This window comes from Dromiciops gliroides, chromosome 5, assembly GCF_019393635.1.
Source record: "Dromiciops gliroides isolate mDroGli1 chromosome 5, mDroGli1.pri, whole genome shotgun sequence".
Lineage (NCBI taxonomy): Eukaryota > Metazoa > Chordata > Mammalia > Microbiotheria > Microbiotheriidae > Dromiciops > Dromiciops gliroides.
The window spans coordinates 20,064,522-20,090,807 of record NC_057865.1 but is presented as its reverse complement, the minus strand read 5'-3'; the positions used below and the strand labels follow the sequence as shown (position 1 = coordinate 20,090,807).

Here is a 26,286-nt window from a genome sequence, read left to right as displayed (position 1 = left end):
TACTTCTCTGCATCTATGCTAAATTCACCAAATAGCAGCTTGACCTAAGGGACCCTTTCTTTGCATTCTGGGTAAGCAGCATAAACCCACAGTTGACCAGCATGGGATAAAGGGAGGGGAAAAGAATAGGACATTGCCTGGGGAGATCACTGCCAGGGAAGCTGAAGGAGGGACAAGGGGTGAGGAATAAAGGAGTTCACTTTACCTGACATCAGGTAGCTCCCTATTTTTTAAAAAAACAATCTTGTATTTTTTCCAATTACACATTAAAAAAACAATTTTCAACATTTGTTTTTTATAACTTTTGAATTCCAAATTCTCTCTCCCCTCCCTTTCCCCTGAGACAGTAAGCAATTTGATATGTTATACATGTGTAATCATGAAAAATTTCCATATTAGTCATGTTGTAGCTTCCTATTAGAATTTATTATACTTGCTAACCAAGTGTCATACTATGTTGTTTCTAGTTGCTAAAGGATTACAAATACAGTCAGTACCCTCTAAATTTAGTATCCTGGGGCAAAGCCCCATTTACCCCACCCTAGTTACAACTAGCTATGACTTGTGTCTACTATAGTGCCGGGTTGCACCAGAGAATTAATAAATACTTGTTGAATTGTATTAGTAAATAAGGCTATCTGCAAGGCCAGATTTTTGGTTTGTTGGTTTCCCTTCATCTTGAAGTGAAAGGAAGGCTATCAAAATGGAAATGGAACAGCCTAAGCTGGGAAGATTCTTAGCTCTAGGGTGTGATAATGGAAGGTGGCCATTCTAGGTCTCTGCTTTACAATTAACCAGCAGCAAGCAGGACCTCCAAGGCCAGAACCAGTCAACAGCCAAGCCAATCTTTGTGGAGTCAGATGTGAGATTCAACATCTCAAATGAGCCACAGCACTTTCTCAAGGCATTCAACGGAAAATGGCACCCTTGGTGTTGTTCCCTCTCTGTCCTCCTAAAATGGATACAGTGTGACTCCCTACATAAGGAAATAAGAGAGATGCCCTGGAATAGAGTGCATTTACTCTGCAGCTCTGACCTGGCTCGCCTGGGTAGCTATTAGGATAAAGCCAAGACAGAATCCTCCACTAGGCATCATTGCTGGTCCTGGGTTTTGAGACTGCCAAGGCCACCAGAGCAGCAGCCACTCTGTCTCTTTCAGGCTTAAGATGCTGCTGCTACTGTCACCAAAGAGAAAAACATGTCAGCCCTGGTAATGGCAGGGAGAGGGAAGAGGAAGCCAAAGGTCGCTAACCAGTAACACTAGAGTAAATCTCTTGGAGGAGAAATCCCAACACAAGGGTTTTGTTTATTCATGAGCATCCTTATCTTCCATGTAGGTTTGGAAATTCCATCCATGGACATCTAAGGGGTGTTGCAGAGGGGGATGGGCTTTCCCTTTAAGTAAAGGAAGAGGGAATGAACAGCATGAACACCTCATCTTTGGGATACTCTGAGTCTTTGTGAACTGCTACCTGGTTATCCAGTATGACTGAGACAAAAGTCTACGAATCAGAATGAAGCAGCTTGTGAAAGAAAAAGGACTCATCCTCCCACCAAAACAAAAGCCCCAAACACCCTATCAAGCCATTGACAGTTGTCATTGACCTAACTCAATGCATTTGTGTTGAGGGTTCTACTTTCTCTTTCTTATGATCTAACTCTTATAGGTAGCAGGGATGAAGGATGGATTGCAATCTGCCTCACTTCCCGTGTCACCGAGATCACAGATCCTTTAGGGTTTTGGAGGAAGGGAAGATCATAGGCTCTGAGAAGACTGAACAGCATGGGGTCCTGTTGGTATGACTCTAAGTGTCTTCAAAGGCCTACTCCTACCAAAAATATACCCCCTGACTCCTCTCCCCCCTACCCCTAGCCCCCATGTAATCACTAGCCAAAGTCTTGTCAATTCAGTCTCCACCACTTCTTCCACATTCCCTCTTCTCCACTTCCAAAGGGACCTCCCTAGTTGAGGCCCTCAGCACAACTCTCCTATACTATTGCAGCAGCCTCCCAGTGGTCTCCGTCCTTCTAGCCTCTCCCCTCTCTTATCCCTCTCGGGTTCTAACCCATCTTTACAGGCTGATTCTACATACTCTACATTCCAGTCCACTGACCACCCCACTATTTCCCACAGGTGACATCCTATCTCCCAGCTCAGCCCCCATTCTTTCTCCCATGTAGCCTAGCTACATGCCCCTCACCAGTAGAATATAATAAGTTCCTTGAGGGCAGGAATTGTTCCATTTTGGGGGGTTTTGTTGTAACAATAATTGACTGGCACTCAGTCGCTGATCAATGAATGTTTTCCAATTGTAGGAGATCCTTCACATAGCAATTCAATCTATTTGGTTAACAATAATCAGATCTAATTGGTTGACATGATTGGAGGTGGGCAGTATTAAAATGAAGTTCAGGGATATGTGACTTAGATGACATCAGAGAAGGAACATGGATCCCTCAGCCAAAATTGTTTCCATATAGGTGTGGTTTAATCTCATCAGACAAAAGGATCTATCTCCACCCAAGACTCCTTTGTAAGCATGGGTCAGGTTTGACCCAGATGAATCCTACTTTCAAGAACTTGCCTGGGGTGGGGGGACAGAGAGAAAGGACTAGGAAAGACAGGGAGAACACTGGGTCCCCCAAGATATGGATTATTAATAATTTTTTTTTTTGGTGAGGCAATTGGGGTTAAGTGACTTGCCCAGGGTCACATAGCTAGTAAGTGTTAAGTGTCTGAGGCCAGATTTGAACTCAGGTTCTTCTGACTCCAGGACCAGTGCTCTATCCACTGCGCCACCTAGCTGCATCTGGATTATTAATAATTATTTCTTGTATAACCATTAAAAACAAAACACACACACACAAACTCACAAAGGGGCCTCTCTGGGAGGGTCGGTGTCCATTGAACTTGCTTTGTGTTAGCACCTAGGGTAGTAAACTGTGGACAGGAAGCCTTTAAAGCTATCCCCAAACGACCGTCATCCTACTCAGGGAGGGAAGTCTCTGCCTGCCTTAGACATGCCTTCCCCTCTGCCTGGCCCCACTCCTGTGACAACAGAGGCTGTGGCCTTCTCCCAGGCCTGACTCCCTTCCCAGTATGCCTTCCATTGCCACCCCCACCCATGAGCAGTCACACACCCCAGGTGAGCCCATCACCCCTTCCTGTTTCATCGACACTTCCCCAGGCCCTTCATGTCCCAGGTGCAAAAAAGAACCAGTTCAAACTCTAGGAAGAATAAAGGTTGGATCCTGAAAACTAGGAAGTTCAGTTTATTCCCTTTCCATAAGAGCCCCAGACAGTTTTCATTTCAGTCCTGGGTACTCTGTAATTTTCTCCAGCATCAATCTTTCCTATTTGGCTGGAGAAGAGGAAGGCAGGAGAGAAAGGAAGGGAAAGAAAAACTTTGGGCTGGAAAGTTTCTCCTTTCAAATGGATACAGATATGTACACACACACACACACACACACACACACACACACATGCGCGCACACAGAACCAGGAGAGCCTGGGCTTGCAAAGTACTGTGGGCAGGCATTCTGGGGAAAGTTGGAGGGTACAGACACTTTCTTGGCAAAATTGGGGGAGGTATAAGCCTAATTTTCAAACTTCAAGTCTAACTGAAGCATTCCTTCAAATGCAAGATTTTTGACAATAAGTTTCTTTTCAGGACAGAAATATGCAAATCCAACATCCCTCCCAGGAAGGAATGCATAGGGGAGGAATGAGCGAAGGGAGTTAGGGCAGGGGAAGTCAATGCTGACCATGATTCTGGCACAAAATCACTTTTCTTTGTAGTCTCCCCACACACACCCCACCACCCCCACCCCAAAGCAGCTGCATGAATTGATCGAATTTCCCAAAACTTGAAGGCAAAAGATGACAATGTTTTACAACCTTGGCAACCTTATGGGGTTTGTCTACATCTCTCTTAAACAATACATGTTACTGATCGTTGAGCATATTTGTATTATTAGTAGGCTGAGTGATCCCTGGGATCAGGGCTTGGTTCGCGGTTTGTTTCTATCTCCCCAGGCTTTGAACAGTGCCCAACACATAGGAGGTGAGGTGTAATACATGCCAGTCCCTGAATGCTCTCCAATGAAGTAAGCAGAGTTGAGCAACAGGAGAGTCATGGCTACAACAAGAGAAAGGAAAAGAATACTCAAAGAAAGGCAAACTTGGAAGAATTGGAATAACTACACTTGGTGCCAGCGAAGAGATAATGCCACATTATTTTCTCCTGTTAGCAAAGGGCTGCGGGTTTAGAGGGCCAGAATGCTGCATACATTGTCAGACATAGTTGCTCCATTAGTTGTTTTTGATCCACTCATTTCAATTCTAGTATGTGTATGGGAGGAGGGGAGAGGGTGGTATAGACAAACATTGCTATGATAGAAAAACACAAGGCATTGATAGTTTTTTTTTAAAATGAGAACACATTTGCCTGTTTAGTACTTTGATAAATCAAAAACTATCCCAGAGAAAAGGAAGAAAGGAAGGGAGGGAGGGAGGAAGGAAGGAAGGAGAGAGATAGGAGAAAAGGAGGTGAAGGAAGGAATGAGAAGGGAAAGAGGGAAAAGAGGCAGAGAAGCAGAAAAGAAATGAAGGCTAGAAAGAGCATAATTTGGATGAGGGACAATGTTTCAGATGGACAGGCTGAAAGCTTCAGCCACAGAATTCAGACAATCCTCTTTTATTCACATCTATAACACTCTTAGTCATCCAGCCTGGGCCATGCCCTTATTCTCAGTGGCTCAGAGCCCTTTAGACACATCATGCGCACTAACCCTTTGGACATTCCTGTCACTAGAGTTGGGCTAGGGTCAGGGAAAGGGGGAGCTCATCTGAGTACCTCCAGACTACAGAACAGAAGTCTTACAGTGGAAGGCATCATGCCAGACATGGGACAGTTCCATGAAGCAACAAATAAGAGGCATTAATATTTCCACATCACAGATAGACCAGTGAAACCCGAACAAGCCACCCTGAATCTGTATGTCTGTGACATAAACCATCTAAACAAAAATGGTGGGGATCATGGGAGAGAAAGGACAATTAATGTTCAAAAGCTTTTTTTTTTTTTTTAGTGAGGCAATTGGGGTTAAGTGACTTGCCCAGGGTCACACAGCTAGTGTTAAGTGTCTAAGGCTGGATTTGAACTCAGGTACTCCTGACTCCAGGGCCAGTGCTCTATCTACTGCGCCACCACCTAGCTGCCCCAATGTTCAAAATCTTGTTGGGTGTTGGGAAATACCTGGATTGAGAAAAGAAGGATGTCAGGAATAGAGTCTAAATGGAAGAAAATTTCTCTCCTCCTATAAACATAAAAGGGTACTTTTATTCAGATTTCAGGCAGAATTAGGTGCCTAAATTCAGGGTGCAATGGAAAGGACTAGAGCTCAGGAAATATTAAGGTCTTTGATATATTGGGTCCCCAAAGTTTTGGCCAGTGTGTAATTAATCATCCACCAAAGGATCCATTTCCCTCCCCCCATAACTGGGATTCCTGACTCAATGAACATAGTGCTGGAAATAACCACCCTCCTTTCAACCACCAGCTGTTTCAGAAGAATTATTTTCCACCCCCAATAAACGCACAGTCTCCCATAAGACCCAGGGCTATCTTTGAACCAGAGAACCAACACAACAATAACAATTAGTCAGCCTGGCTTTCACCCACCCGCTCTCCCCACACCCTCCCCAGATTCCCAACATGCTTATCAAAGAACCCTTCTTTGAGAAGCCAACAGAACACCTACGGGTCTGAAAGACTTGAAGACTTTTTCCAACACTTCATGAAGGGTCTTCTTGCCACATGAGGAAATGTAATCCTGTGCCAGCTGCAAGAAAGGCAAGCAGTCTTCACTCTCGCTCCAGACGTGCTGAGCCCCCACCAGAGGAGGAAAGGAGAAAACAAACAAACGCACATACTTGTCATTAGAGAAAGTCACTTGCTTTTTTTTCCTTTTAAAAAATTCTCATAGTTCAAAGAAGGCTTCTATATCACAGCAGGGGATATAAGCAAAGGCACAGCTACCGAACTGTAAAAACATTTTAGAGGATTATCCTAAAATAATCCTCAAACCCAATTTTAGCCAATAGCTCCACTCTTTTCTTCCACCATATCACTTGAATCAGATGTGTTAAGCATCTGTCTTCAGTTCCATTACTTTGCTCAACCTGTGGTCTTGGAGTTGGGAAGGGTGGGCAGAGAAGAAGTCAAGGGTCTAGATGAATCAGCTCCTGAAAACTGGAGCAACTCTAGCCCCTAACTTGGCCTGTCCTCGCCGATCCTTCCCATAACAGTTCCACGGAGCTAGAGGGGAGAAAGGGAAGGGGAAGGATTGACTTAAATAAGACATGATCTTATCCTGTTATTAAAGGCATAGGTAAGTGTGGGCTACCTGAATCAGAAGGTGAGCTCGATGGGAGCAGGGACCATCTCTCTCCCTTTTCAATCTGTATCTTGAGCATTTGGGCACAGTTCTCGGCACAGAGGAAACACTGACTACATGCTTTTCCATTACTAAGCAAAGGCATTCCAGCTGGTTGGTCTTTCTGTTTAAGAAAGTGCTTGGGAGGGGGCAGCTAGGTGGCACAGTGGATCAAGCGCAGGCCCTGAATTCAGGAGGACCTCAGCTCGGACCTGGCCTCACACACTTGACACTTGCTGGCTGTGTGACCCTGGGTGGGTCGCTTGGCCCTCATTGCCCCCCCCCCAAAAAAAAGTGCTTGGGAGGAGAGGGGGGAGAGGCAAGAAGTGATGTCACTTTTCCCCTGCTCATGCCACAGTGCCACGGAAAGAATGCTCCATTTGGGGCCAGAGTGCCTAATAAGCTACTCCCTACCTCAGTGACCTCACTTTTCTCATCTGTGAAATGGGGGGTAGGCCTGGATGGTCTCCAGGGTGCCTTCCAGCTCTATCAGGCCCCTACAGCTCAAAGTCTGCCATTCTCCGCAAGAGTGAACAGGACCACAAGCCCAGAGAGCTAGCTCTGGTCAGCCAGCCCTTCCAAATGCCCTCAGCTTACAGAACGGGAAACTGAGGCCCAGGAAGCTTAAGGGACTTCCCTAAATCAACACACGTAGGACAAGGCTAGAGAGGGGAATATTAATCTAGAATTAATAATAGTATCCTCCCCCTCCCCCTCGTCCTTCTCCCCATCCTCTTCCTCCTCTTTTTTTCCTCTTGTTCCTCCTCCTCCTCCTCCTCCACATTATCAGAGCTTTCTAAGCTTTATAAAGAGCTCTTCTCACAACCACCCTGGGATGCTAATAATGAAATTATCACCCCCATTCTCACACAGGTGGAAAGGCTGGGACCCACTGGGGTTAAGTTGGCTTGCCATGGCCACACATGTCTGAGTCAGGGTTTGGAGCTTGGAATTCTCCCCCCCCCCCATTCTCCCCTCCCCCACCCCATTCTCCCCCCCAGACTTCTGGTTTGGTATCTTTCCCACCAGCACCAAGTAACACATGCCAAGGCTATCCATATTCGCATACTTTTTGAGGACAGCCAAGTCTTTGCCATATGAGGCTATCCTTTTCGGCACATTTTTTAAGTAGGCGGCAAGCCTTCCCCTTTGTGTTCAAGCATCTAGAGTATGGCCCTGGAAGAGGCTGGGCCTTTCTAAATTGAGAAACCCTGCCCTTCATATCTGCACTAGGGAGGGGCATCAGCCTGTGCCCAAGAGCATGGGCAGGACACTGGGTCAGAGCCAAGAACTGCTTTGGGAAAGGCCTAAGGAAAGAGATCAGCCTGGGGTGGGGGGGGGAGGAAGGGTGGGGGTGTATGTGGAAGAGTCTGGGGAACTGTGAAGACAAGCAGAGAATGGAAGGAAGGAAGGAGGGGGCGACGGTGTCTGGGGAAATGCTGCGCCCCAAGCACCAAGCATTCTTTCCTTCTTCTATTAATGAGATGGGTTGGGATGTGGCATCATGAAGCCCCATAGGCCTTTTCCAGTGTACTTGGCAAGAGTTCTGGGATTGGAGTCAGAGCATCAAAGAACCTCAGAGGTGGAAGCAACGTCAGCGGCTGTCTCACCCAAACCATCCCCCCAAAAGAACCCTCTTCCCCACACAGGAGGCCCAACAAATGGCCACCCATCCTTTGCTTGAACATCTCCCTGAGGGGAAACCAACTCCACCATGTGGAAGTGCCCATTCCACTCTGGGATGGCTCTTATGGTCATTTAAGGTCTTCAGGCCAGAGAGTCTCAGCCTGCTTCCTTGCAGCTTCCTCCCCTTCCTGTGGGTTCTGCCCTTCAGAGCCCTCTGGGCCCAAAGAAAACAAGCCTAGTCCCTCTTGTTCACATCAGCCTTGAGTTTTCTCTTTTCCGGGCCAGGAAAGACTTAGGTTCAAATGCCAGTGTGTCCTTGGTGCCAGCATAAAAGGGGAGACTTCAAAGTGGCTTTTCCTTTTGGGTGTTAGAAAGGATGCCTGGGAATTTTGCCTTGCATTGGAAAGAGGCCTGGGCTGGGAATCCACAGTGCTGGATTTGCAGTCAGAAAGATCTGGGTTCAAATCCTACCAGACATTATCTGTGTGCCCTCGGGCAAGTTACTTCATCTCATTTGTAAAATGAAAATGATGTTCTCACTTACTACCCAAGCAGGGGTGTTATAAGGAAAGAGATTTCTAGATTCTAATGCCTTTAGAAATGCATCTGCTATGTAATGGAATCCTATTGTGCTGTAAGAAACGAGGAGCGGGAAGGAGTTCAGAGAAACCTGGAGGCTCTTGCATGGGCTGATGATGAGTGAGATGAGCAGAACCAGGAGAACATTGTGCACAGTATCATCAACATTGTGTGCTGATCAACTGTGATGGACTAGATTTTTCTCACCAATGCAATGGTACAAGAAAGTTCCAAAGGACTCATGATGAAAAAGGCTCTGCAAATTCAGAAGAAAAAAAAAGAAAGAAACTGTGGAATATGGATACCGATGGGACCATACTATCTCTTTTGTTTTTGGTGCTGTTGTTTTTCTTTTTGAGGTTTTTCCTTCTTGCTCTGATTCTTCTTGTATAACATGACTAATGCAGAAATATGTTTAATGTTATATATCAGATTACCTGCTGTCTAAGGGAGGGGGGCAGGGAGGAGAGGGAGGGAGAAAAAATTTGAAATTGGAAATCTTATCTAAACAAAGGTTGAAAACTTAAATAAATAAATATATTTTTAAATAAAAAAAAAGAAAGAAAGAAATGCATCTGTTAACATAACAAGGACTAGGGCCCTTAGGGTCTACATGTCACTGCTCTCCTTGATATTCACTGAAGGACTTCTCCAAGCTAGTGCTACTCCCCATACAGCCTGCCAAGGAGAGCTCAATGCTGGGCCCTAACAGGCATCTCAATATATGTTTAGGAAACAATGATCAAGTGCCTTCTGTAATAGAGGTCTGAGGGGAGATGCAAAACATCGATAACAACTGCTGGCACCAGATCTAGGCTAGAGCATCGACAAGATGCTAGAAGACCCTAGCAGTGGTGGCCATTACAGAGAACATTATGGGAAGAATGCATTTGAGAGGCCAAAAAGCAAAGGGCTCTGGGAGATACAGAGAAAATGACCTGAACTGAGCAGAGGTGTTGGGATCTTTCCTCCTACAATGAATTAAAGTTTTTTTGGGGGGGGCAATGAGGGTTAAGTGACTTGCCCAGGGTCACACAGCTAGTAAGTGTCAAGTGTCTGAGACTGGATTTGAACTCGGGTCCTCCTGAATCCAGGTCCAGTGCTTTATCCACTGTGCTACCTAGCTGCCTCCTACAATGAATTTTTTTAAAGTTTCCCTTTATGTGAAGTTGATAAACACCAATAACCCTGCAAAAACAAAAAACAAAACAAAACAAACAAACAAAAAAATAATCAAGCCCTTCTCCCACTGGTGAGTTCCTTCCAGTGTAGCCTCCATTTGGGAAGTGGGCCCCGATCAGCCGTGCTCCATCTCCCTCCCAGCCATGCTTCTGACTCTCCCCAGCCTTTACCTCCAAATCCCCTTCTTTTCAGCTCCCTTTTACACATTTTCATCCCCCATTAAAACAGAAGCTGCATGAGGGCAGGGAATAACTGTCTTTTTACTGGTATTTGCATCCCTAGCACTTTTAGCAGTGTCTGGCAAGCAGAAGGAGCTCAATAAATGCTTCTTGCTGTTGCCTGCCTTCCATTTCCCTAAAGAAAGACAAAGAAAAAAAAAGAAAAAAAAAAAAGAGGAAGAGGACTATGCATGAAACCATATAGCTCCATAACATACAGCTCTTAGAAAGTATATTTAAAATTGAACATGCCAATTCCCACATAGCCCCTTGCCTCTATTCTGTGTATTTTTAAATGATTGATTAATGATCTTTTCTTTCTTTCCTTCTTCCTTCCTTCTTTTTTCCTTTTCTCTTTTTCTTTCTTTCTCTCCCTTCCTTCCTTTCTTTCTCCATTCCTTTCTTCCCTTCCTCCCTTTTTTCTTTCCTTCTCTCTCTCTCTCTCTCTCTCTCTCTCTCTCTCTCTCTCTCTCTCTCTCTCTCTCTCTCTCTCTTTCCTTCTCCTTTTCTTTTCCTTCCTCCCTTACTTTTTTTTTTTTTTTGGTAACAGGAAAGGGCTTAAGCAGTTGGGGACATCTGGAAAGGTTTCATGTAGAATCAAGGAAACAAAGTATTCTAAGAAGCAGAGGTGATGAGAGAAGGCATTCCAGGCATAGGGCACAGCCCATGTAAAGGCACAGAAACCAGAGATAGTTTTGTATTCAAACAGCAAAATGATCTAGCTGGCTCACAGGATGCAGGCAGGGAAGTAACACATAACTAGGCTGGAGAGGTAAGTTGTGAAGGGCTGGGAAGACCTGTTGTTGTTTGTTCAGTTGTTTTTCAGACTTGGTTCATTCCAGTTCTACTTCTGACTCCTTCTGGCTCTGTGATCCTGGGTGCATCATGTTACTTTTACTGAAAGGCTCAGACTCTAGCTGCTAACTGGCTGCTAATTTGTATCCATGGGAGGCAGTTCTTCCCTGGGAGTCACCTACATGGCTGAGACCATGAATCCAGTTTTGAAAATGCCTCCCCCTTTCTTTGGGACCATTATTTGGCTAGACAAAGCAGTAGTTCACATCCAGTTCAAGGTTCTAATTAAAGGTAACTTGAAACATTTATAAAAATTGGGGGTGGGGAAAGGATTCTACCTTCTAAGTCATTGATTTTCAAGGTGAAAGGGATCTTCCTCATTTTATAAATAAGGAATATGAACATCCTCATCTTTATTTATTTATTCATTCATTCATTCATTCATTTATTTATTTGCGGGGCAATGAGAGTTAAGTGACTTGCTCAGGGTCACATAGCTAGTAATTGTCAAGTGTCTGAGGCTGGATTTGAACTCAGGTCCTCCTGAATCCAGGGCCAATGCTTTATCCACTGCACCACCTAGCTGATCCCAAACGTCCTCATTTTGAAGATAAGGATGCTACAAGTCAGAGGTGAAATGATTTGGCCAATGCTGCACAGGCAGGAGGGAGACTATATCTGGGATCCAAGAGGATATAAATCGTGAGCCTTAGAACCTGAAAGGAACTAAGAACAGCCTCCTTCATTTCACAGATAAGGAAACTGAGGCCAGGAGGGGAGGGGACTTGCCTGATGTCACACAGGGAATTGAGAGGTAGAGAAAGAACTTGAAGCTAAGTCCTACACGAATCCTCTTTTCACTGATGAGAAAACTGAGAAGTGACTGGTCCAAGGTCACACAGGTAGTAAGTGCTACAGCTGGGATTTGATCTTCATTCCTAACCCAGGATTCTTCCCACTGAAACACAATCATCACACGCCAGCACTGTTTAGTCAGGAGCACGGTGTCATTTGGCACAGTGGATAGAGCCCTGGATTTGGAATCAAAAGACTTATCTACATGAGTTCAAATCTGGTCTCAGACACTTTCTAGCTATGTGGCCAGGGGCAAGTCACTTCACCCTGTTTGCCTCAGTTTCCTCATCTGTCAAATGAGCTGGAGAAGGAAATGGCAAATAACTCCAGTATCTCTGCCAAGAAAACCCCAAATAGGGTCACAAAGAGCAGGATATGATTGAAATGACTGAACGACAACAATCAATGGGCTCGGTCTTGGCTCATTTTGAAGCCGATCCCAGGGAAGAAATTCATTCTTGCACATTTCCAAGAATGAGCCCACTTTGCCCAGGTGTGCAACAGCTGAGTGACTCCAGACATTCTTTTCCAATGAGCTCTGGCAAGAATGAAATTCTGCTGTGATTGAGGCCTACCTAGCACTGACTAGCTCTGTTGTCTGTTTTTAAAAGTTTAAGGATCTACTTTTTAGTCTGTCTGAAATGCATTTTTTCTTTGCTAATGATGAGCATTTTATAACCTGAAAACCCCAAATCATGCATTAACTAGCCTTGGTTCAGGTCTGGCACAGGAGAAAAAAGAAGTTTGCGAATTATTCATTGGTAACAAAAATAAGTAGCAGAAGGCATTGAATAGGTACCTTAAGCAGTGCGCAGCAAAGCCTGAGTCAAGGTTGGCTAGGGATGAATAGGTAGATTGTCTGAGGTTCTAGGACCACAGAAGCAGACCTGGAAGGGACCTGGAAGACATCTAATACAACCCCCTTATTCTATAGATGAAGAAACTGAGGCACAGAAAATTCAGTGACTGACCCACATAGAAGCACCATTCCTTTCCCGATCTCCCCATGTTCTGGTGTCATCCCTCCCAAACTACCTTGATTTTAACTGCTTTGTAAAGGCTTGTATATATTCACTCTTTATATTCATTTTGTACACAATTATATATGTCCTCATTGTAAGCTTTCACTAGAATATGTTTCTAATACTATTTTCACTTTTGTTGTTGCTTATTCTTTCCTGTGTTTTTTTACCTTTTGTCCTGATTCTTCTCTTACAACATGACTAATGTGGAAATATTTTTAACATAATAGTAATGTATAACCTATATCAGATTGCTTGCTGGCTTTGGGAAGGGGGAGCAAAGGAAGGATGCGATAAAAATTTGGAACTCCATTAAATATCTTTTTAAAAAGACAAAAAGGGGGGGGCAGCTAGGTGGCGAAGTGGATAAAGCACTGGCCCTGGGTTCAGAAGGACCTGAGTTCAAACCCGACCTCAGACACTTGACACTTACTAGCTGTGTGATCCTGGGCAAGTCACTTAACCCTCATTACCCCACCAAAAAAAAAGACAAAAAAAAAACCAAAACAAAAGAAAAAGAAAACAACAACAAAAAAAATAGAATATAAGCTTTTTACGTTATACTCTGGTGCCCAGAACAGTGTCTGGCATATAGTAGGCAAATGATAAATGCTTGTTGAGGGGTAAGTGTTAAGTGGCAGAGATGGGATTACTCCCTTCCTCCAAAGCTAACCCCATACCTAAAGTTTGATGGGGCTTTAAACATGCCTTTGGGGGGAAGGTAAGAAAATAAGGCCACCTGCCAAGGAGAAAGCTAAGAATCACAGGCTCCCCCACAAACAGTGCCCTCCCCGAGAGGAGATCTGACTCTGGATGGCCCCACTCACAGATCCATAAATGGATGGCCCCACTCACAGATTTACAGAGCATTGGGAGAACCATGCTCATGATAAACAGCTGGAAAGCCTTCCCCAGCCAGCTCTGGGCTTGGGAAGGAGGTCAGGCATCATCACAGCTCCATGCCTAGACCATGCAGTGAGAAGCTGATGCAATAGAACCCACTCCCACCTGGGGAACTCACTCTCACTTGGACACCCAGACGGGAATTTCACAGGGGCAGAAAGCTCAGGACAGCATTATCCACTGGACCAGTTTGGGCGGTATTTCTAGTCAGTCACATGTATGTATGGAGGCTTTGAGGATTTCTTTTCAGCACCTACTGTGCGCCAGGTGGTGGGGATTCAGAGATGAAAATGAGAGTGCTGGAGCTAGAAAGGCCCTAAGAGGCATCTAGTCCAATCTCCTCATTGGACTGAAGGCTAAAGGGACGTAAAATAAGAGGCTCAGCAGGAAGGTCAGAAGTGACAGTCTGGAGAGTCAGACCCTAAGCTCTCAGCCTCCCAAGCTAGGGCTCCTCCGCTGCCCTATGCTCTTTCCTTGACTCAGAGCTCAAAGTCACCTTAAGACATAGATCCTTTAAGCCAAGCTGAGCCAAAAACTGGGATTTTTCCTGTTGCAGAGAACAGAAAGCTGCTAAGCGGCACAATAGATAGAGTGCCGGCTTCCTGAGTGTGCATCCAGCCTCAGCTATTTACTAGCTGTGTGACGCTGGCCAAGTCACTTAACCCCGTTTGCCTCAGTTTCCATATCTGTCAAATGAGCTGGAGATGCCAAACCACTCCAGTATCTCTGCCAAGAAAACCCAAATGGGGTCACGTAGAATTGGGTATGACTGAAACGACTGAACAACAAAAGGTTGCAAGGAACACTGCTGGGGGGTCCTGGGATTGAAAACAAAGACAGGCCATGCCTTGGAGGCCCTCATGAACCATAAGGTCAACCACTTCATTTGATTATATCCCTATTAGATGCCACGTTTGTTCTAAAAGATAAGGAAACTGAGGCTCAGAAGTAAAGTGATTTGTCCAGGGTCACAGAGGAAGGATCTGAATCTAGAGCCTCTGGCTCTTAACTCCACGTTCTTTCAGTGGCCCCTGCAGCCACATGCTATTTGCCTTCCCTTCCAGAAATGCCAGAGTCAAGATCACATCTTTATTGCTTTTTTATTCAAGTTAATTTTCTTTTCAGTTCCAAATTCCTGCCTCCCCCTCCCCGCCCCCACCCCCATCACCTCTTCAGACCTGGAAGGACCCCTAGAGGCCTCCTGTCCAAGCTTTTCGATTTACAGCTAAGGCCAAGAGAGGTTAAGAGACTCCCCAGAGGGACACACAAGTAGTAAGGGAGGAAATCAGGACTTGAACCCAGCTCCTTGGACAGTAGCTATTTCCTCCTTGTGTTGCTAAGAATTCTTTTTTGTTTGTTTGTTTTCTGGGTTTGGTTTTTTTTTTTTTTTTTTGGCAGGCAATGGGGGTTAAGTGACTTGCCCAGGGACATGAAGCTAGTAAGTGTCAAGTGTCTGAGGCCAGATTTGAACTCAGGTCCTCCTGAATCCAGGGCCGATGCTTTATCCACTGCGCCACCTAACTGCCCCTGTTGCTAGGAATTCTTAACCTTTTTTTTTTTTTTGGTCATGGATGCCTTTTCCCTGGCTGGTGAGACCTGTGGGGCCCTTTTCACAATCGTGTTTTTAAGTGCATCAAATGGAATCCACAGGATTACAAAGGAAACCAATTATACTGAAATGTAGTTATCAAGATATTTTAAAAAACATTTTTGGGAGGGAGTTGTAACAGGACTGTAACAGAATTTAGTAGAATAGGATTTATAGGTATAACTAACATTCTCTTTTTACAACAAATAAATATTACCTCCCAAATTAATAGATTTCTCTCTCTTGTCTCTTCCGTCCTCTCTACTCTCTCTCCACCCCATTTTCTGTTTCTATCTTTGTCTGTCTGTCTATCTGTCTCTCTTTTCTCACACACACACACACACACACACACACACACACACGTAGACATCTGAGTCATTCCTTTTTTTTTTTTTTTTTAGTGAGGCAATTGGGGTTAAGTGACTTGCCCAGGGTCACACAGCTAGTAAGTGTTAAGTGTCTGAGGTCAGATTTGAACTCAGGTCCTCCTGACTCCAGGGCCGGTGCTCTATCCACTGTGCCACCTAGCTGCCCCCTGAGTCATTCTTTTTCTCCCATGACCCCAACTCCCCTCACTCACCATCTCATAATGTCTATAAAATCAAGGTTAGCGGCACTCAGTGTGGTTATGGAAATTCAATGTTGGTGGGGCGTTGGTCACACCCTTCCCTCCCTTGCTTGCCACAGCGACTTATGCTGTCTATTTACAGGGACCCCCACCTTTCCCATGCTGCAGAGGGGAAGGTTACTAGGTCTGTTCTACCCTTGGGGGAGAATCTTTGGTGCAGGCTGATGACTAGAGATCAGGGGGCAGAGCCTCTGTGTTCTGGGACCAGACCCAACTTGTGGCGAATGACGAAGAAACATCCTTCAACGCTTCCACCCCGCAAAGGAGGGACAGTGTAGACCCCCAAGTTAAGAACCTTTGCATCTGCTCCTCTCCCACTAACAACCCCAACCTCATTTGTTTGCCACAAAGCACAAGGACCTCTTGCCATAGATTTGTCTCAGGATCACAAAACAATGCCTGGCATACAGTAAGTGCTTAATACATGCCTGTTTTGTTGAGCAATAATTGGAAAGGTCTTTAGAGATCCAACCCACTCATTTGACCCATGAAGAAACTAAGGTCCAGCGTGCCAGTTAATGCAAATAATTATGTTTGCCCAATTAAAGACTAAATCTGAGGCCGGATTTGAACTCAGGTCCTCCTGAATCCAGGGCCGGTGCTTTATCCACTGCGCCACCTAGGCGCCCCGGAATAATAAACTTTTAGGTCCCCTTCTGGGATGAATTTTCAAAGAACATCAGCACTGCTTGCCCCCAACCCACATCACTGAAGGTATCCCATAATTATGGTAAATACATAGAATCTCAGTTGGAGAGTTGGAAGGGACCCCTGAAGTCTAACTCATATCTGAACATTTAAGAATCCCCTCTTCCTCATACACAACAAGAGGCCTTGCCTCGAAGATCTCTCCCTCCCTCCCAAGGTTGCTCTATTCACAGAGACCTTTGCCTGTTAGAAGTATTTCAGGAGGGCAGCTAAGTGGCTCAGTGGATAAAGCACCAGCCCTGGATTCAGGAGGATCTGAGTTCAAATCCAGCCTCTTACACTTGACACTTGCTAGCTGTGCGATCCTGGGCAAGTCACTTAACCCTCTTTGCCCTGCAAAAAAAGGAAGAGGGGGAGGGAGGAGGAGGAGGAGGAGGAGGAGGAAGAGAAGAAGAAGAAGAAGAAGAAGAAGAATTTCCTGACATCATTGGTCTAGCTGCATTTTTGCCCCTTCCCTATATTGCTCCCAGTTTGCCCTTTGGAGCCAAATAAAACATATTTACTTGAGTTTCTTCCTTTACCCAATTTCCTTATTAGCAATGGGACATCTAGAAGTCTCCTCAAGATTTCATGTCATTTGAATAGGTTACCTTTACTCTCCACCACGGACCCAGACAGAGTAGGCAAATGCCTTGAATCATATTCAAATGAGTGTCAGCTCATCAATTCAAGGGCTTTCCTCCCAACAAGGAAGACTGCAATTAACCCCTGGCCACTGATCCTGCACAACTCTCATCCACATCCTCCCCCAAATTCTCCCCAATGAGCTAGAGACCTTCATCATGTTCTCCTGATATCTCGAGGGGGTTGGTGGATCTATTTGGATGTACACCTGCCGCCCCTGACTCCTGCCACATGACTAGCCCATCCTCTCTTTCTGTCTTCCATAACAGCCTTTATTCCTAGACCACAAATGATAACACAGTAAAAGCCATGGGTCCCTCCATTCCCAAGAGTTCTCCTTCAAATCCCTACATTTCCAAAATCCCTACAATTTTTCTTAAACAGAATGCAAATGGTTTGTAGCAATCCCTTCTGTATTTCAGTGCTCCTTAAGGGTGAAATGAAACAAACATCTCAGCCCTTATGTGTTCTGGGATGGCTATAGAGAGGATACTGGAATATGAAAAATACCTGCCCTACCCCCTTTTCCTCTCCTACACTGTTAAAGTCCCAGGGCAGTGATCAAGACTCAAGGCAAGTAGTGTTCTGAGGTTAAAGAAGTCACTTCTCTGGTCTCAAGCAGTGTAGACACACACATACACACACACACACACACACACACACACACACCTGCCTGCCCATCTGGCATGTCAGCTGTTGCCAATAATATACTCCTGGAGCCTAATAGAACCCTCAGGAGCTCAGAGTTGGCAGGGGAGGGAAACTGGCTGGCATGTTAGTGCTTACTGGCCACCCTCTTGTTGGTTCCTGTAGTCAACTCACCCAGTAAAATGGCATCCATCTCTCCTTGTACCACAATGAAATCTCCAGAGGGGAGGGCGGGCCAGCCACTAACTAACACTAGAACTCTGCACTGACTAGGTGGCAAAAGATCAGAGCTTGAAAGGCTCAAGCTGAAGGGAGGTAACCCAAGAAGGGACACGTGATGAACAGAAGCCAAGAGCTGCCCCGTATTCATTCACTCATTGAGAGCTGCGGGGGGCCAATCTCATGCATGAATGAGAATCCCTCCCACAGCACACTTTACAAGTGGTCGTCATCCAGGCCACGCCCCCGGCAAGGAGCACCCACTTCCGCCCAGGCAGTCCTCTCCACTTTTGAATTGTTCGAAAGCTTTTCCTGACATCGAGCCTGAATTTTGCTTCTCTGCATCTTCTGCCTATCACTCCTACTTCTGCCTTCCAAAGCCAAGCAGAGTAAAGTCTAGTCTGTATCCTGGGGGGACAATGCTTCAAAAAGACAGCAATCAAGTCTCTCCTAGGTCTTCTGTTCTCCAGGCTAAGTGTCCCCAGGTCCTTCGACTGGTCCTCATGTGGCTAAGACAGCAAGGCTATTTACCTCCTCTGGAGGCCCTCCAGTGTATCAATGTCCTTTCTAAAATGTGCCCAGAACTGCACATAGTACTCAAGGTGTGCTTGGACCAGGGTAGAATAAAATAGGTCTATCACCTCCCCAATCTTAGATACTATACTCTTTTTAATGCAGTCTAAGGTCACATTAACTTTCTTGGCTGCCATAATTGGTAGATCTCTTTTTGTGGGAACTGCTGTCTAGTTATCTTGTACTTATGAAGTTCATTTTTTTGGACCCAGATGTCAGACTTTGCATTTATTCTCATGTAGTAAATACATATTTATTAACATAGAAGAGAGGATGGGCTTAAATATAGAAAAGGGATGTATGGATGGATGGGTGGGATGAGTGAATGGAAAGATGGACAGACGGATAGATGGATAGAGATGTAGATTATAATGGAGGGACAAATGGATTAATATGAGCAGCTAGGTGGTGCAATGAATAGAATGCTGAGTCTAGAGTCAAGAAGACTCATCTGCCTGAGTTCGAATCCAGCCTTAGATACCTCCTATCTGTGTGACTTAGCCCTGTATGCCTCAGTTTCCTCATTTCCAAAATGAGCTGGAGAAGGAAATGGCAAACCACATTAGTATCTCTGCCAAGGAAACCCTAAATGGAGTCACGGAGAGTTGGATACAACTGAAAAACACCTGAACAACAACAAATGGATGGATAGATAGAGCATTTGTTGAGTGCTTACTATATGCCAAGCACTCTGCTATGCACTGGGTAAACACGTTCAAGCAGAAAGAAAGACAGTTGTTATCTTTGATAAGCTAATATTCTAAGAGGGAAGATAATCCATAAATGAGAGCTAGAAAGCTGGGGAGAGGGGACTGAGGATTGAAGGGAAAAGGGAACATCCAGACTAGTCCAACAGAAGACCTCGAATACTTCAATTAAAAAGAAACCAGGGGGGCAGCTAGGTGGCACAGTAGATAAAGCACTGACCTTGGATTCAGGAGGACCTGAGTTCAAATCAAGCCTCAGACACTTGACACTTACTAGCTGTGTGACCTTGGGCAAGTCACTTAACCCTCATTGCCCTGCAAAATTTAAAAAAACAAACAACAACAACAACAAAAACCACCGGGGTTCTTGGTTAGTCTCAGAGGAATCCTACTGAAAACTCAGGGACACTTCTGTCAGTCAGTCAACAAGCATTTATTAAGTGCTTGCTGTATGCCAGGTCAGGTTGTAGCAAAGAGCTAAGAATACAAGGTAGACAAAATAGTCTAGTCCCTGCCTTCAAAGAACTTCCATTCCACCATCCCATCAGTTCTACCTATTCCACAGGAGGGTTACATTGATTTCATTTCTCTGCTGTTGTTTAACAGGTTTCACTAAAACAAGTTTTCTCAAGATTTATCTTCATGTTCTCAATTTAACCCCATAGGGACAACCTGACATAGTGAGTTACAAGAAAATCTGATCAAGAAAACAGAGTATTTTTCTTGCTGACTACAACCTGCAGAAACAACTTTGAGAACATTCTAGCCTACAAAATGACAACCTTTTCCACCTTCTTTCTTATTTGAATCATTAAATTGTCAGGACATAAACAAACACATTTCCCAGCTTAGTACATATAAAGTCACATTAAAAACTAGTCCTACAAAATGCTGCTTTTGTTTATTATTACAAATTATGGTTATTTAGTCTGCTAATTAAATGGTGTCTATTTATGAAGTGAATTTGCTAAGTGCATATCTTCAGTACATAGCAATATATAATATTCACAGTAGTAACAATTACATAGAACTTTAAAGTTTGCAAAGTATTTTACAAATATTATCTAATTTTATGCTCAAAACAACTCTGGAGAGGTAGGTTTCATTATCTTCATTTTCCAAGTGTGGAAACTGAGGACTAAGTGACTTGCCCAGGGTCACACAGCTAGTAAATGTCTGAGGTAGGATTTGAACTCAGGTCTTTCTAACTCCAGGTCCAGATCTCTATCTACTGTATCACCTAACTATAAGAATATATTTACAATTTGTATTATAATAAAATATATAATATATGTAATATATTACACACAATTAATATAAAAATAGATCCATTATTATTCATGTATATATTTCTATATACATTTTATGAGGAGAGAGAGAGAAGAAAACAAGGAATAGGGGAAATGCTAGGCAAGTGTAAAATGTCCTGGAAATTATTCGCTTTGGAAAGCATCCTAGAAAGGTAAAATGATAGGAGTAAGGTACAGGTAATGTGGTACCATACAACAATCACTGGATTTGGGGGGTCAGGATCTGGGTTCAAATTATGACTGTGAACTTGAGCAAGTTGTTTTCCTTATTTGGCCTCAGCTGTAAAATGAGGTGAGGTGGTTCATAAGGTCATTTCCAACTTTAACTTTATTTGTCTTGCTCAGGGATAGTAATCAAATTTATGATACCATTATCACTAGAAAAGGCATTATGATCAACTGTTCATTGGCTCCACGTATCTATGACTCCTCAGACCAAGACTCCCTTCCTATCAACTCCACATAAGCCCTCTGAGGGCAGAGTCTCATTTTTGTAGAAAGTGTCTGGCATACAGCAGGTGCTTAATAAATGCTTATTGAATAGAGCAAGAGGCCAGTTCCAGAAAGCTATTCCTAGTCACCTGTCAGCAATGATCTTCCCAAGGGCTTTTTTTTTTTTTTGGTGGGGCAATGAGGGTTAAGTGACTTGCCCAGGGTCACACAGCTAGCAAGTGTCAAGTGTAAGAGGCTGGATTTGAACTCAGGTACTCTTGAATCCAGGGCCAGTGCTTTATCTACTGTACCACCTAGCCTCCCCCTTCCCAAGGGTTTTTTTTAAAATTTTTATTTATTTTTTAGTTAGTTTTGGTAGGGCAATGAGGGTTAAGTGACTTGCCCAGGGTCACACAGCTAGTAAGTGTCAAATGTCTGAGGTCAGATTTGAACTCAGGTCCTGCTGAATCCAGGGCCAGTGTTTTATCCACTGTGCCACCTAGCTGCCACTCCCCCCCCCCCAGGGTTTTGACATAGCATTCTGAAACCATGAACTATGATCAAATTAACTCTGCCATTGTCCCTGGACAGGACATATCAATTTTTTCCCCCAAGGTCCCACTCAACATTCCAATAACTTTCTCTCAGAAAAGTACCTCTACCTGGTCACTACTTCTTTAGATGCCCGGTTTCCCTCATTAGAAGGTAACTCTCAGAGAACAGGGACTCCCTTTGGTTTTGTATTTGTATCTCCAGAATTTTGTTTGGCATATATAGTAAGTCTTGTTTTTTTGTTTTTGTTTTTGTTTTGGTGGGGGGGGATTTTGGTGAGGCAATTGGGGTTAAGTGACTTGCCCAGGGTCATACAGCTAGTAAGTGTTAAGTGTCTGAGGCAGGATTTGAACTCAGGTCCTCCTGAATCCAGGGCCGGTGCTCTATCCACTGTGCCACCTAGCTGCCCCTATAGTAAGTCTTAATAAATGCTATTGTTATTTATCCATTTCATTTGTGTGGGTACCTTCCCCTCCCCAAACAGAGAAACTTAAAATGTAGTCTGAAGCAAGAATACCAAGGTACCTAATTAGGGCATGAATTAGCTTAACTAAGGTTAAACCCAGGCAGAGGTGGCAGAGGTGCCTTCATTTTATAGATGAGGAAAAGAGAGCCCGAAGAGGTGAAACTTGCCCATAGACACATAGCATCAAGGCAGAACTTGAACCCAGGTCTTTCTGACTTCACGTCCAACACTTTGAGGATTTCCAGCCCGACACTGCAGACTTCCAGGGCAGTCTTCTTTCCAAAAAACCATAAAATTCCTAAGCATTCTTTACAACAACTAAGGACTAGAATTGAAGAGTGGCAGTGAGCACTACTCTCCTGACAGATACAAGCAGATGGTCTCCCATGCCCATGTGGTGTAATGGGGGAGGGGGTGGACTTGGAGTCAGAAGCCCTGACATTGAATCCTGCCTCAGACCCTTGTGTCCATATGACTCTGGGGAAGTCATTGCACCCTCTCTAGGCTTCAGTTTCCTCAACTGTAAAATGAAGGGGTTGGATTGGATGGCTTCAGATGTCCCTTCCATCTTTATCATATAGACTAAAAAGGAGGGAGGACGTGATTTTGTTCGGGATTATAGATCTGAACCCAGCTCCACTCTATCCCATTTGCCACACTGCTCCATAGAAAATGGCTCACCTGGGGGCAGCTAAGTGGCGCAGTGGATAGAGCACCGGCCCTGGAGTCAGGAGTACCTGAGTTCAAATCCGGCCTCAGACACTTGATACTTACTAGCTGTGTGACCCTGGGCAAGTCACTTAACCCCCATTGCCCCGCGCAAAAAAAAAAAAAAGAAAAGAAAAGAAAATGGCTCACCTGTCTAATCCTTAAACAATAAGAAGAGAAGGCAATTCCCATCTCTTATTAACTACATGCATTCAATTCAACAGCACAAATGAGGTTTAGGTTGGACTCTTGTGACTCCATGGGTTTTTCTCAGAAGAGACACTGGAGTGGTTTGCCATTTCCTTCTCCAGCTCATCTTACAGATGGGGAAACTGAGGCAGACAAGTGTAAGGTGACTTGCCCAGTGTCACACAACTACTGACTGTCTAAAGCCAGATTTGACTCAGGGAGATAAGTCTTCTTGACTCTAGGCTCAGCACTCTATCTAGCCACTGTATTACCCAGCTGACCCTAGGTTTAAGGTGCTGTGTAGCCAGAGAACAATCCCTGCTCATTAAGGCTTATTCTAATGGGAGTCGGGGTGGAAATCCTGATACACAACGGTAATATAAGGAAGGCCACAGTAAGGGCATAGGAAACACCCCCGAAAAATGTTGAGAGAAATCTGGAGGGAAGGGTCGATTTTAGCCAGGAGTCGAGAAGTTTTCCTGGAGGAGGTGCTGTCTGAGCCGGGCCTGGAAGGTTGGGAGGGCCGCGAACAGACCTGGCTAGGGAGTGTGGGGGAAGACAGTCAAAGGGGGGGGGGGGAGGGGGAGATCAGTCGGGTTGAACTTGTGGGGTGTCTGAGATCAGAGTTGGGGGAGGGGAGGGGAGTGTACAGGGCCTGAAGCCCAGTTCCGGAAGAGTTTTGTGCCAGACCCACCGCAGGGCCCAAGGCCGAGCTGAACTTGGACTTGGCCTACTCCGCCCCCCGCCCCCGCCCCCGCCCCCTTGGAGCGCCTTCCCTAGGAAGGTAGCACTGCCCTGCACCCCGCAGCTCTAAGCTTCCATGCCCACACAACAGCTCGAGCTGCTTCCATTTTACTTTGGGGGGTGTTTAGGTTTCTCGCGCTCAGGCATCACTGCCTGGAGGGGATCCTCTCTTCGGCCCCACTGGGCGAGCCCGGGCACCGTGGGGCCTCCCGCCCTCCAGGCTGACCCCCTCCAATCTGATCCTCCCACTCCCTTCCCCAACCCGAGTGGGAGGGACGGAAGGGCTTCTGGGGCGGGAGGGGGCGGGGGGGGGGTTCCTGTAGCTCCAGGCCCTAGTCCATCTGAACGCAGGGGGTGCCAAAATCTCCTTGGACTCCTCCCCAGTAGGGGAGGGGCAAGGGAGTGGGTTCCGGGCCCTGGTAACTGGAGACTTCCCAAGGATTCTGTGGCTAGCGAGCACGTTTCCAATTCTCCCCTCCGCCCCCCCAAAGACTGAGGCCAAAAAGGCTGCAGACCCCACCCTCCCGGGCAGTTATCCGTCCACACACTCACACAAACACACAGAATCTGCTAGCCGCTAATAACAACACGGAAGCAGGGCGGGTGCCTTAGGATAGGCGCGCCCAAGCTCTTCAGCGAGCTGGTGTGGATGGACGTGTGTCTGGATGTGTCCGTGTGTATGGCGTGGGTTTGTGTGAGCGCGGTTTTAGGACCAGGGCGGAGATTCCGCAGAGGGTCCAGGAGCTCAGGCACGGCCCTAGCAACCGCGGCTTTGTGCCCAATTCCAGGATCAGGGAATCGCCCTGGGGGGTTTGGGGATGGGTGGCTGTATGTTTTACCCGGGTTTGGGAAAGCCAAGGAGTTGTGCTGTGTGCGAGAGCGGGTTCGGAGGGGGAACCTGCTGCCAGCCGGAGCAGCGGGCTGTAGGAGGCGGGGACTGACAGAGGGCTACCAGCCCAGGACCAGGCACCCGCTTGGGCGGGGCCTCGGGGCAGAGATGTCCCCACGGATGCTCTCATCCCAGTCCCCAGGCTGGCTCTCCCGGGCTCCTGCGCAACTCTCCCAGATCGGGGCTGGGCCAGCCCGTAGGGTCTGAACCGAAGCGCGCGCCACCCTGGAACCTCCCCAAGTGCGCTCAGGCCGCTGGGTCCGCCCCCTGGAAGTCCGCAGCCCACCCCGCGGGTGGCATCCCCTAGCCGCCAGCCCGAAAAGGCCAGTCCAGCCCTGAGCCCTCTCCACCAAGCCTCTCCAAGAGGGCTGAGGCGCTAGGGAAAGGGGAAGTCCACCTTCACACACACACCCATTCCCCCCCACACACACACACACACCTCTGCCCTTCCATCCGACCCCTCCCAGCCAACCGTCCGGGCCAGAGGCACCACCCTCCCCAGGCACTTACAAAATTGTCCCCGCAGCCGTTGTCCGGACACAGCACATAAAAAGAGACCCCCGGGTCGGCGTAGAAATCCATCCTCCTCTCCGTCTCCTCCGTGGCGATGAGGTCGAAGGGAGTGTTGGAGCACCATTTGTCCGCAACGTCCGCCAGCTGCTGGAAATCCATCCCGTCGGTCGCCCCTGCCTCGCTCCCCTCTCCACTGCTCTCCTAGCTCGCTCCTCCTCTCTCTGGGGCTCCCTAACTCTAGCTCTCCGGCCCTCACGGCCCGGCTCTCGGCCTCTCTCCTCCCCCGAGCGCTGCGCTCGGCTCTGCTCTGCTCGGCTCAACTCGGGCTTCCTCTGCTCTCCTGCCTCCCAATACGTCGGTGATCCCGCCCGGGGGATCCACGGGACAGGGGGCTCCTCGCGGACCTGCTTTAATGCCCAGCTCTCCCGTTCCTGCTCCCTGGAGAACTCTTAGCGGGGACTGTTTACATGTTGTGGGTAAAAAAGCAGGCGGCGGGCGGGCTGGGGGCGGGCTGCGGGGACTGGCTCTGCCCCTCCTCCTCCTCCTCCTCCTTCTCCCTCCCGCTCCACGGACAGTTGGGCTCGGCGGGCAGCGTGGCCAGCGGCTGGCTAGAGGGGAGGGAGGCGGGGGCGGACACTGCACTAGTTCCACGGAGAGGACCGGACGCAATAGCCTCCCTCGGCTCCTCCTAGTCACCGAACAAAACCTTCCTGCCGCGCCTCCGGAGAGCAGAGCCTGCTCGGCCCGTGACGTCATAATGCTGGAGAGCCAATCGGCGAGGCTTGGAACGTTCGGAAAAGGCTACTTGGGTCCGAAGACTCGAACCCAGTGATGTCACAATGGGAGCCCTTTTGAAGAGAGCTTCACTACTCTCGCCTGTGCAAAGTGAACCTGCCCGACTGCCTTGGGTTTGTCTGCAGGGGTAATGTTTCCATGGACCTAGCAGAGAGATCACAGGATTTCAGATACGAGCACTTTTTCTTAAAACCTTAGAGAAAAGTACTGGGAAATGCACCTTGGCAGGTAATTTTTATTGTTGGCTAGTCGTTTTGCAGTCGTGTCTGACTCTTCGTGACCCCTTTTGTGGTTTTCTTGGCAAAGGTACTGGGCAGGAAATAGAATCAAGGCAGATAATCTCTCTCAATCTCTGTCTCTGTCTCTGTCTCTCCT

General features: G+C 46.5%; 1 protein-coding gene across 1 annotated transcript in view; it reads right to left on the bottom strand.

Moving 5' to 3' along the window:
- MTURN (maturin, neural progenitor differentiation regulator homolog) overlaps positions 1–25,837 on the bottom strand; it is a 29,747-nt gene extending 3,910 nt beyond the window's left edge. Inside the window, exons 1-2 of the mRNA XM_043968607.1 lie at positions 25,114–25,837; positions 5,764–5,886 (exon numbers count right to left, since the gene is read on the bottom strand). Coding sequence (XP_043824542.1) covers positions 5,764–5,886; positions 25,114–25,275 — 285 coding nt within the window. The 5' untranslated portion in view covers positions 25,276–25,837. The remainder of the gene's footprint in view (positions 1–5,763; positions 5,887–25,113) is intronic.
- Positions 25,838–26,286: the final 449 nt, after the last annotated feature.